The 12,218-nt window shown below is 38.9% G+C and overlaps 1 protein-coding gene across 1 annotated transcript; it reads left to right on the top strand.

Annotated features, from left to right (window-relative positions):
• Positions 1-3,154: 3,154 nt before the first annotated feature.
• On the top strand, positions 3,155-5,159 carry LOC109219970 (protein phosphatase 2C 37-like). Its single transcript, XM_019384432.1, has 4 exons — positions 3,155-3,839; positions 3,935-4,255; positions 4,352-4,457; positions 4,579-5,159. The coding sequence occupies exons 1-4, from the start codon at positions 3,327-3,329 to the stop codon at positions 4,911-4,913; spliced, it is 1,275 nt and encodes a 424-aa protein (XP_019239977.1). The 5' UTR covers positions 3,155-3,326; the 3' UTR covers positions 4,914-5,159.
• Positions 5,160-12,218: the final 7,059 nt, after the last annotated feature.

Below are 12,218 nucleotides of genomic sequence, written 5' to 3'. Positions count from 1 at the left end.
CTGCTATCCACTCATCTAGTACATCCGATAGCAACATCCTCTCTTTCTGGAACCGGATCATGAATTCCCACAGCAATTCGGACTCAACCTTTGCAATATTGAATATGTTTGCCTTCTTGGCCTGGACCTTCCTTGCCCCGGCATGGGCCTTAATGAATGAATCTGTAAGCATTTTAAAAGAGTCAATCGAATACTCGGGTAGGAGTGAATACCACGCCAGGGCCCCCTTTTTGAGGGTTTCACCGAACTTCTTCAGTTTTGAAGGGATCATTCCTGTTGTCATTACCTGATCCGCTACCGATCTCTCCGGCACCGTCGAAACCGACCTCACCCCTTGGGGGTGTTATTATGGACTCTTTGAGCCGTTTGATTTGTGGGAATGCCGAGAGGAACCGAACCCCTTCCGTTTGCATTATTGGAAGCGCCCGACAAAGCTTGTTTCAACTCCATCATTACCCGATACTGCCTTGAGAGATGACTTATGATTGCTTTCTGCTGTTCTCTTAAGATTTTCACTGTTTCCACGATATGTTCCTCCTCCGCGTCATCAGGAGTTGGCTCTCGCACATGCCGGAGTAATGCCCTTCATGAACCGGGGTTGCTTATCCCCTTCGTTACAAGTATCGCTGATCGAGTTGAAACAAGCATTGTCGGGCGCTTCCAACGTTGTGTGTGATGTTGACATCATTAGCTCTCGCACATTCCTCAACGTTGTGTGTGATGTTGACATCATAGCTACCATTTATGATATCTTTCTAAGGAAAAAAAATCAAACAAGTTAGTAATAAAAGTAAGGATCAAAGCAATTATGCAACTGCCTAAGCCCCACGGTGGGCGCCAACCTGTTTACCCGTAAAATGGTACAGTTAAATTTGATACGTGGTTTATAGAAAAACGAACTGATTTGATTCAAAAAAGATAGAGAAATAAAATTAAAAATGAGACTTAGCAATTGAAATTAAAGAAGATGTCAAGCCTGGCTCCGAGCGCAATGTCTCCAAGGACAAAAAAGGAAGCAATGATTAAAATCAAATAAAGTTTTTTAATTGGGAGCAAAAGTAAAATATAGTGTATGTTTGCCAAGAATTTTGTGTGTTACGATGGCTGCTGAGTCTGCTGTTTATAGTTATGCCTAGGGAAACAAGATCCTAGGATCAAGCCCCACTTAAATGATAATAAAGGGGTTATTGATGAATATGTAACGGCATGTCATAAATGCAAATATTCTCTCCAACGGTCACTCATTTAATATGAGAGAATATTCCCTCATTGAATGCTATCCGATGACAGATACTTGATCTACTCCCGTTGACTATGCTTCCTCCGGGATTTACCCAACGTCAATTGCAGCTGTCATATCCGGTACTAATTGTTACTTGGCTTGCCTTTTGCTGTCCTCGATTCCACATGTCATGCTATTATTCGCTCATTTATTATGAACCAATTTTATCCGTTACAATACATCCCTTAAGAGAAGATAAATGAAATGCATATTTTATCATAAGGGTAAAACAGAAAAAAAATAATTTTTTTTATTGATTTGCTAATATTGACAAATAAAATAAAAAATTATTTTTAGTATACAGTACTATGGGTGTCTAACGGGCCGGGCCGGGTAAGGAAATGTTGGAACCGTACGGGTTATGAACCGGGCCGGTTATGGGTTAGGGGTTACCGGGCTTAACGGGTTCGGGTTCATCCGGATAAAAAATAAACCGTAAGGGTTACGGGTACAAGGGGCCGGGCCGGGCCGGGTTAGTGTAATTTTTTATTTTTTTATTTTTTATTTTGTATAACTATTGTAAGTTATATTAATATAAAGTAAAAATATAAAGAGTACAATGAAGGGGAAAAATTGCACTTATAAATTGCAAGTGCTACATTTATTTTAAAATTACAAATTGAAGTTTGCATTTAACAAGTAAATTAACATCAAAAGAGTAAAACTAAATTTTCATGCATAATAATACTTCAAATTAATCTAACAAACTAAAACATTAAGCATAAATACGTCTAATAGTTTTAAAATAACACAAATTGTCTCAAATCAACTTAAATACGAAATTCTGGAGGACGCTCAAGACAACTATTCATATGCCTCCTTAAACAGTGCCCACACACTTTGAACGAAGATTTAAGACTCGACTACAGTTCTTGCACTTTACTTTGTGAACTTCTTCATTTTCTTCTACCACCTCAAAGTGTTCCCAAACATATGAGCGCACTTTAGAAGTACGGGGCATGATTTAACTTGAATTGAGAATTTGAGTTTGAGAAATGAGAGATGAGTGAAGAAATGAAGAAGAGAAGGGGATGTATTTATAGTTTTTCAAAGGGCTAAATTAATAATTACAAAAAATATTAGATTTAAAAAAATTGGCCCAAGAAGGGCTAAATGTGCAAAACAGCCGTTGGGCCAACGGTCACAAAGTAGAAACATTAAAAGAAAAAATTTGGAAGTAGCCGTAACCCGTAACCGGTTCTACAGTAAATCGCGTTGACCAGGTTTGACCGATACGGTTAACCGGTTGCACGAAGGTGAACGGACCAACCCCTTACCCCAGTAACCAGCCCACCCGGCTCCCTTTGTATCGGTCCGGACCGATTCCGATTTCAACCGGTCCGGTCCGGAAATAGGTTGACCCGGCCCGTTAGACACCCTTAATAATAGTACTAATAAGTAAAAGTAAATAGAGAGTAGTTAACGTGGAAAGAATATAGAGTTTGACAATTGCCTAGAGGCGGATGGTCCAGTTCCACTGTACATAGAAAATGTGTAAAGAAAGATGGAAAAAGCAAACATGAATTCCCTTTCATATTCTATTATGTGGCCACGTGGTGACATCCTCCTAGAAGAGCCGAGTATATTTAATTGAGCGTGATTAAAAAACAACTCAGCGGCGACGTTGAACCAAGACTCGTGTCAGAAAAGGAAGGTCGTTAAACACAATTCGTGTTGTTAACTCATTGAACCACTTATCCACCTAAAAATCTTGCTTACACGTGGTACTTTTTCAAACTGAACAATTCATTCGTTAAACCATTTCGACGGTCATGATCTTTTGCTGTTTAGAGTTCTATATTTTGTTCACTGCCCGGGTCAGTGACGGGCAGTTGCCCAGAAGTAGGCCGCCTCTAACCCTACCCCTCTTCCACTACAATAAAGCTTCATTCTTATGGCCCTCTCCTCTCCAATCTGCTCATTATATTTCTCGAGTCTAAATATTGGTCTAATCGATCCTTTTCTTTTATAAATAAACTTCTGTATTGTTAGTTGAATTTGCAACAAAAACATCAAAGTGGAGTAAATTTATTTCACGACGGGAATGTATTTTGGTGAGACTAAGACTGTAAATCCAACTGAACCGAGTTCAGAAGGTGCTAGAAGGCGACGGATGGAAGTTCACCAGTTCCGTTTTGTGGCCAGCGATATGGCCGTGGCTCCAGCTCTGGACAGTGAAAGGAAGAGACAGAAACTGAGTAAACTTGTCTCTGTAAAGAGCTTTGAGATTAAGGAGAAGCGATCTAAGTTGGAAAGGATTGTTTCCCTGCCGCTATCGCTGCCGTGCAGAAGTAATATTGAGAAGGGCGAAAAGAAGGTAGCGGAGAACAAAGAAACCGAAAGGACATTGGATTTATCGGAATCTGCTTCAATATCGTCGAATATTGGACGCCCAGGGGTTTCTGATTATCCCAAATTCGGCGTGACATCTGTTTGCGGAAGGAGAAGAGATATGGAAGATGCGGTGTCGATCTACCCTACGTTTATTCAGGAGAAACATGAAAAATCGAGCAACTTGCATTTCTTCGGTCTCTACGACGGCCATGGCTGCTCTCATGTACGTAATTATCATTAAGACCTACGTCTCTTTTATGCAATTATATTATATTGTCTCTAACTGGAAGTTCTTTTCTTTATGATTATTTTGTATAGGCTGCGATGAAATGTAAAGATAGAATGCACGATATAGTGAAGAACGAGGTTGACAGCGCAGGAGAAGCTACGTGGAAAGAGATGATGACGCGGAGCTTCACTAAAATGGATAAAGAAGTCGTTGAGAATTCGAGAGGAGGCGTTGGTGCACTAACCGCCGATTGTAGATGTGAACTTCAGACGCCGCAGTGTGATGCCGTTGGATCCACGGCCGTCGTAGCCGTGGTAACTCCAAACGAAATCGTTGTGTCCAATTGCGGTGATTCTCGCGCTGTGCTCTGCCGAAATGGCGTTGCTATTCCTCTTTCCACTGATCATAAGGTGTGTGCCAAATCAATTCCCCATATGGTGATTCCTTGCTAGCTGGATTTATTCCAAGTATATTTTCTAAATTTGTGTTTGTTTTTTGGTTTGTAGCCGGATCGACCCGATGAACTCAATCGGATTGAAGAAGCTGGTGGTCGTGTTATCTATTGGGAGGGTGCAAGAGTCCTTGGAGTTTTGGCCATGTCTCGAGCAATTGGTAAGCCATTTTGCTCTATTTTAATCTAGAAAATTGAACCTCTGTAGATATGATATTATAGGTATTATTATTCAATCTGTAGTTCATTTCCCTTATTTATATATGTTTGAACATTTTTCAGGTGACAATTATTTAAAACCATACGTTACATCTGAACCTGAAGTGACCATAACTGAAAGAACAGTGGATGATGAATGCTTGATATTAGCTAGCGATGGGCTATGGGACGTGGTGTCAAATGAGACGGCATGTGGTGTGGCCCGCATGTGCTTGAGGTCCGGGCGACCACAGTCTCCGCCAGGGTCGCCGGCTAATGATGTCACACCAACGGTCTACGGGGAGAACTCCGACCAGGCCTGTACTGATGCGTCGATTCTCTTGACTCGGCTGGCTTTGGCTAGGCATAGTTCTGATAATGTTAGTGTTGTCATTGTTGATTTGAAGAGAGATTTATAGAATCAAAAAACAAATAAATGTACATGTATAGTTTCGAGTTTTTTCGTTTATAGGAAGAGTAAATGATTTCATGTATCAAAGCCCAAAGGCCAGATTTTCCATGGTTGCATCTTATTGCTGGAGAAAATTTCGTTAGCGTGTCTTTACTATTAGTATTCAAGATAAGAAATTGTGTAAGAGAGTTGATGGAAATGTTAGGAGACATTGTTATTAATTAATTATGCAACAATTTGACCTTCTCCATTTCATCCAATTCTACCCTAAATACTTTGCACGCGTCCCTTCACTCGTTTAATGAAACAGATTCGCTTTATTAACCAAATAATACTGGAGTATTAATTATGGTTAGTTACATGTTCTTTCTTGTTCCTTCTCACCTATTTGTGTACAGCAGGAAAGTCTTCTTCCTCTCTAATTCATCTAGGAAACACAAGATGATGAAAAAAAATGAAAAAGGAAACACGAGATGCAACACCAATATTTACGTGTGTAGACCAAAATCCTTGAAGTCTAAAATTTCTTAATATTATTGAGGGAATATTGAAGGTCCCAATTTTCTATCATAACAAGTCAAAAAGAAAAATAGTGAATTTTATAAGAAAAATAAATTATACATCCAAGTAGAGCTACTGTCTTTTCCTTCCCCCAGTATCCATGCCCCTTCCTAGATTTTGGATTCTAATTTGAAGAAATTGAGAAACTTCAATTTAAAAACCTTTCTAATTTGAAGAAAGTGAGAGACTACAATTTAAAAACCTTGCTGTTGTGAAAAAGAACCCAAACCTTTGTTAGATACTATTTCAATTGCATTCTATGGATCTTATTCTCCTCTTGTTTGAAGGATTAAAGGAAAGATTTGTTATTGCTTGATTGTGCATGTTGGTATTACTGTATCTTAGCTTCTTCGTTTCTGGATATATTTGATATAATGAAGGTGTCAATATAATACTTAATCATTTTGCTGTAAACGAATGGGTGAGGAGGGAAGAGAAAGAACAAGTAATTGGTCATAGTTAATATTATTTGGTTAATGAAGTGAATCTGGTCCACTAAATAATTGAAGGGACACATGTAAATTTTTAGGGTAGCTATGCAATGGAGAGATGAGGGACTGGAAGGGAGGCAGATCCCTATGCACTCATTGAAGTAAAACTATTTACACAAACTTCATGGAAATATTAGAAGACAATGTCATCAATCAATTATGTAAAGATATAGAAGACACTAACATTAATAAATAAATTATGAAAAAGAGTTGAGTTTTATGCTTTTACGAGATAAGAACGCTTTCACAAGCTTACAACGTAACTACAATCTACAATCAATATTAACTAATAATTTGATAAAAATTAGTATATTATTGTCACGTGTTAGTTAATTTGTTATCACAGCGAACTAATATTTGATAGAATAAAGTTTTCTAAATGTTGTATGCATATACATACTTAAAAGCTTTGTAAACAATAAATTGCGTCGAGAAAATAAAATTAAAAACGAAAAATATTGTAACAATCGTAGTATTTTATTTCAAATATTTGAGTGTTCCAATCTCTATGAATCCTCTGATTCTACTTTTCGATAATAAGTAAATACAAGGGCCTTTGAGCTTGATCTTGATTATGTAGTTGTTGCCACGAACGATGATCTTGTTCTTGAACTTGACGTTGATTTGTTCTTCGTTATTGAGCTTGAACTTGATTGCTTGAAGCTTGAAACTTGAGGAGGAATTTGCAGCGTTTGATCCACGAGCTCTTTCTTGCTTCTTGTTATAACTTCTGGTCTCTTTTCTGAGTTATGAAGACTCCTATTTATAGTTGTGGAAGGGAAAAGCTATGATAAGAACAAACTCTTTCCGACCAATCAAATTGAAGTGTGACAAGGCCGCATTTGATTGGCCAGAACATGTCACTTGCACACGTGGCGGAGTTTCATTGGCCTTTTAATTTGGCTTGGCATGCCTTGTCATTTTGACACGTGGCACGATTCTATTGGCTCTTTTGTTTGACTTGGCGTGCCACGTCATGTGAAACGTGGCACTAAACTAGGCCTCTAGGAGATGGCATATTGGGCCTAATGAAGTGGGTTCATCATTCCTAGTCCAATTAAATGGGCTAGCCCAGTCAATATTAGTGGACTTAAATAATTAATTCAATTATACTAACCCATAATATTTAGTTGAACCAACATATCTTGAATTTGAAATATAGTTCCAATAATTTTATGGATTTAAATCCAATAAAATTTAAATACCTACAAATGCCCCCTACTTCAAGACTTGTCGGGTATATAATTTGAAGACTAGGCTTGAAGTATCACAACATTTGCTTGTTCTTTTCGATAAATTGTGGACAATAAATTGCGTAGAGAAAATAAAATCAAGACCGAAAAATATTGCAACAATCGTAGTATTTTATTTCAAATATTTGAGTGTTACAATCTCTATGAATCATTTGATTCTACTGTTCGATAATATATAAATTCAAGGGCCTTTGAGCTTGATCTTGAATATGTAGTTGTTGCCACGAACGATGAACTTGTTCTTGAGCTTGAATTTGATTGCTCAAAATAGCTTATGAATAGCTTACGACTATTATACGAATAAAATAGCTTACGAATAAAATAGACTACTCTCAATGTGGCCCGACTGCCGGAGAGATTACTCTCACAATGACCCGACTACCGGAGAGATTACTCTCAATGTGGCTCGGCTATCGGAGAGATTACTCTCACAATGACCCGACTACCGGAGAGATTACTCTCAAAATGACCCGACTACCGGAGAGATTACTCTCAATGCGGCTCGACTACCAGAGAGATTGCTCTCAAAATGACCCGACTATTGGAGAGATTACTCTCAATGTGCCGCGACTATCGGTGAGATTACTCTCAATAAAAATTATAGTTCCTTTTAAGGACAAACCCACGAAGAGGCCAACTTAAGGTACAAAGGGACTTATATGTCCACCTTAAGATTGAAAAGTTATAAAGCTTCAACTCGAGATGACATCAACTTGATGACACCGACTTGAACATTTGGAGGGCTTAAACAATTTAACTTTAAGACCGACGAATTTGAAGACTGAAACTTGAAGACTTCAACTTGGAGACTTGGAGGGCTTAATACTTCAACTTAAAGAGTGGCGAACGTGAAGACTTTAACTTGAAGGCCGACGGAGTTGAAGATTTCAACTTGGAGACTTCGAGGGCTTAATTATTCAGCTTCTCTTTTGCTTTACATTGTCCGAATTTAATCTTAGTGGCAAAATTTTCAGCTTTACGCGCTTGTAACAAAAAATTCATATCTTGTCGTAGGAGAGCCCAAATAACGAACCGTTTGATTTCACGAAAATTGAATTCAATATCTAAAACATATCCAAAACTTAGAATCAAGCACCTTCATAATCGACCCAGATAATATTTTGAAACCAACTTTAGATTCCACCACGTAGAAAATTTCAGATCTGCGCAGTCTCACAAAAAAAATTATATGTTGGTGTAGAAAAGTCAAAATTATGAACCGCTTGATTTCATGGAAACTAGAATTCAAGATCTATGACATATCAAAAATTTGGAGTCAAACACTTTGGGAATCGTCCCAGATATTATTTTGAATCTAACTTTAAATTTCGACACGTTGATAGTTTCAAATTTGCGCTGTTTCACCAAAAACAATTGTATCTTGGTGTAGAAACGTTGAAATCATGAATCGTTTAATTCTTGGAAAATTAACTTACAAATATATAACATATCCAAAATGCAAGACTTAATGCCTTAAGGATAGTTTCAGATAATAGTTCAAAATTAATATTAAATTTTGACACACTGACAATTTCAGATTTGTGCGACTTCACCAAATTTTTTGTATCTTGATGTGGGTATGTTGAAATCACGAACCGCTTGATTTCTTGGAATCTAAATTACAAAATCTAAAACATATCCAAAATGTAAAATTTAATGCCTTAAGGATAGTTTCTGATGATATCTCAAAATCGACTTTGGTTTTTGATATGTCGACAATCCCAAATTAGTGCGACTTCACCAAAATTTTTTGTATCTTGATGTGGAGCCTCGAGATCGCAAGACCTTTTTTTAATTGCTTAATTGAAATTCAAGAGATTCATTCTCATCAAATATCTTGGGTTCAAGTCTCACTGAATTTGAAACATCGTGAAGGCTTCACCAAAAAAACTTGAAGGTTTGGTGAACATGAAGGCATAGCGAATCCCCAGACTTCAATGCAAACATTGTCATCATTTTAGTGAAGACACCATTTTACCATAGCAGCTTGCCCCCCTTAAATCAAATGGGATCCAAAGCTTAACAAAAGAATAGTATCTCAGCTCGATTTTCAGGTGCTGATTGAATGTATTACATTCCATCGTACTTCATTCGAACGATGATTGGGGCACTATGTATCTTTTGAACTCATGCGACTGAACTCAGAATGAAACTCTAAGCTGCCTACGTACCTAGGTGAAGAGGATCAAGTCATACCGTAGTTCAGAATGAGTGATCTTTTTATAGGTCCTAACTTTTTCCTAGGCCGCCTCTTTCGAGGTTTTTAACCTAGTGGACTCTTTTTTTTGTGTGTGGGCCGTACACAGTTTAGACTCATACGGGCCAGGAGTGTAGGAATATTCAATTTAGGCTCATGCGTCAAGGAGCGTTGCAAGTTCAAGGATAACACTTCTTTAAGAATTTTCCATTGATAGGGCGATTCTCATGCCATCTGTATCTACTAGCCTGTAAGCCCCACTTGAGTAAGCTTCTTGTACGACATATGGCCCATCCCATTTTGAAGTGAACTTCCCTACAGGTTTATGGGAATTAATGATGGGTCTTCTATGGCAAGGACTTGATCTCCTACTTGAAAAGATCTCGGGCGAACTCTTTTATTGAAGGCGCGAGACAGTCGAGCTTGATAACATTCAAGACTCTGTTGAGCTTCTAACTTTTTCTCATCAAGAGCCTCCAACTCTGCTAATCGAAGTCAGCATTTTCTTCATTAGTGATGCCTTCATGAATAGCTAATCGTAATGAAGGTATTTGACGCTCGAGTGGCAAAACGTCTTCAAATCCATAAACGAGTGCATAAGGGGTCACTTGTGTTGGCGTACGGTGAGTTGTCCTATATGCCCATAGAGATTCCTCCATACGGTCATACCAATCCCGTTTGGATTTGGAGACGACTTTCCTTGACAAGTTGCATAGAGTCTTGTTGAATGCCTCAGCTAGACCATTGGCGGCAACATTGTACATAGAAGAGCTACATTGCTTGAAGCCAAAGAGTTTACAAATCTTGTTCATCAACCTATTGTCAAATGGCTTGCCATTATCCGTTATTATGTAACGAGAAATGCCAAAGCGATAGATTATGTTTACTCGGATGAAACTGGCAACATTTTCCTTCTTTACCTCCTCAAGAGCAACAACTTCAGCCTATTTTGAGAAGTAGTCAGTTGCAGCCAAGATGTATAGGTGCCCACCAAAGGACTTTGGTAGTGGTCCAACAACATCCAATCCACAAGCGTCAAACGGCTAGAATGCAACAGTCGGGTGCAACACTTCAGGAGGTTGATGAATAAAATTCGCATGGAATTGACAAGCCTTGCATCTTCGAGCATAGTCCAAGCAATCTTTTACCATCGTTGGCCAATAATATCCCATCCCTTTTATATGAAAGTGGAGCTTTGGTCCAGATTGGTGTGACCCACATACCCCAGAATGTGCCTCTTGCAAAGCTTGGAGTGCTTCTTCTTCCCCTAAGCATCGCAAGAGTACTCGCTCAAATGACCTTATGTATAAAGTATCTTTGTAGTAAAGTAAGCGAGGTGCACGGCGACGGATTTTAGTCCTTCTCCTCGGATTTTCTAAAAGTATCCCATTGCATAAGTAGTCGATAATAGGTTATCACCATTCTTCTTTCTCAACTTCAGAAACAGCGACAAGATGCTTGAGTTCATTTTCTTCACCTTCAGCCTCATTTGGCGGTAACACTACCTATTTTTGGCAGACAGTAACTTGTGCTTGATCAGGAAGGGTTAATGATGAAGCTAGGGCAGCTAAAGCATGAGCCTTCTTATTTTCTTTCCTTGGCACATGCTGAATAGTCACATCACCGAGCCGCCCATTAATTTTTTAGCGTAATCATGATATGGGCGTAGTTCAGGCTTCTTGACCTCGTAACTACCTAGAAGCTGATTGACCACTAACTGAGAGTCACCAAAGACTTGCAGTTTCAACTCTTCATTTCGACAGCCATTTCAAGCCCAAGTATTAGTGCTTGATACTCAGCAACGTTGTTAAAGTAGAGTTGCGCCAACGTAAAAGAGTAGGGCAGAACTTCTCCTTGAGAAGTGACAAATACTACACTAGCACCAGCTCCTCCGCGATGTGCAGCACCATCAAAGTACATCTTCCAGGGAGGCTGAACTTCAATGACCATTGCGTCCTCATCAGGTAGTTCGTCAGTTAGCTCCCAATCATCAAGTATAGGGTGATCTGCCAATAAGGCCGCTAACGTTTGTCCTTTTATAGCCTTTTGTAGGATGTATACGATTTCAAATTGTTGAAACTGGAGGTACCACCTTGCTAGTCGATCACTAAGGACAGGTTTTGACATCATGAACTTGATGGGATTTGCTCTAGAAACAAGACGAACAACATGAGCTTGAAAGTAGTGCTTCAACTTTTGAATTGAGAATACTAGCGCCAAACACAACTTTTCAATTGGTGAATAATTCAGTTCGTTTGGTGTCATCATCATGCTCAAGTAGTACAGAGAGTTTTCTTTCTCCTCACTATTTTCTTGGGCCAACAATGCTCCAACAAACCTTTCTTGTGCCGAAATATATAGTATCAATGGCTTTCCAAGTATAGGGGCTGCAAAACCGAAGGCTTCATCAAGTAGGATTTAATTCTCTCGTAGGAATTGCTACACGTTTGGTCCCATTTGAAAGGGACACCTTTCTTCATAAGGCGACTGAATGGTTGGCACCTCCCAGCTAGGTTCGAGATGAATCTCCTAAGATACGCCAACTTTCCTTGCAGACTTTTCAATTCGTGAATATCCCGAGGCTCAGGCATTTTCAAGGTTGCATCTACTTTGGCTTGATCAATTTCAATCCCTCGATGTCGAACAATGAAACCAAGGAACTTCCCGGAAGTAACTCCAAAGGCGCATTTCAATGGATTCATCCTAAGTTGGTACCTCCGGAGCAAGTCAAACATCATCCTCAAGTTTTTCAAGTGGTCGCCCCTTTTTCTCGATTTTACCACCAAGTCGTCCACATAGCATTCGACATA

The sequence above is a fragment of the Nicotiana attenuata genome, unplaced genomic scaffold (assembly GCF_001879085.1).
Source record: "Nicotiana attenuata strain UT unplaced genomic scaffold, NIATTr2, whole genome shotgun sequence".
Classification (NCBI taxonomy): Eukaryota; Viridiplantae; Streptophyta; class Magnoliopsida; order Solanales; family Solanaceae; genus Nicotiana; species Nicotiana attenuata.
Note: the sequence above shows the minus strand (reverse complement) of the source record. Positions and strands in the feature narration are given on the sequence as shown.

Coding starts and splice junctions, on each gene's coding strand:
- LOC109219970 (XM_019384432.1), top strand. CDS start 3,327: ATGTATTTTGGTGAGACTAAGACTGTAAATCCAACTGAACCGAGTTCA. Junction 4,256..4,351: donor CTCTTTCCACTGATCATAAG/GTGTGTGCCAAA, acceptor TTTGGTTTGTAG/CCGGATCGACCCGATGAACT. Junction 4,458..4,578: donor GGCCATGTCTCGAGCAATTG/GTAAGCCATTTT, acceptor AACATTTTTCAG/GTGACAATTATTTAAAACCA.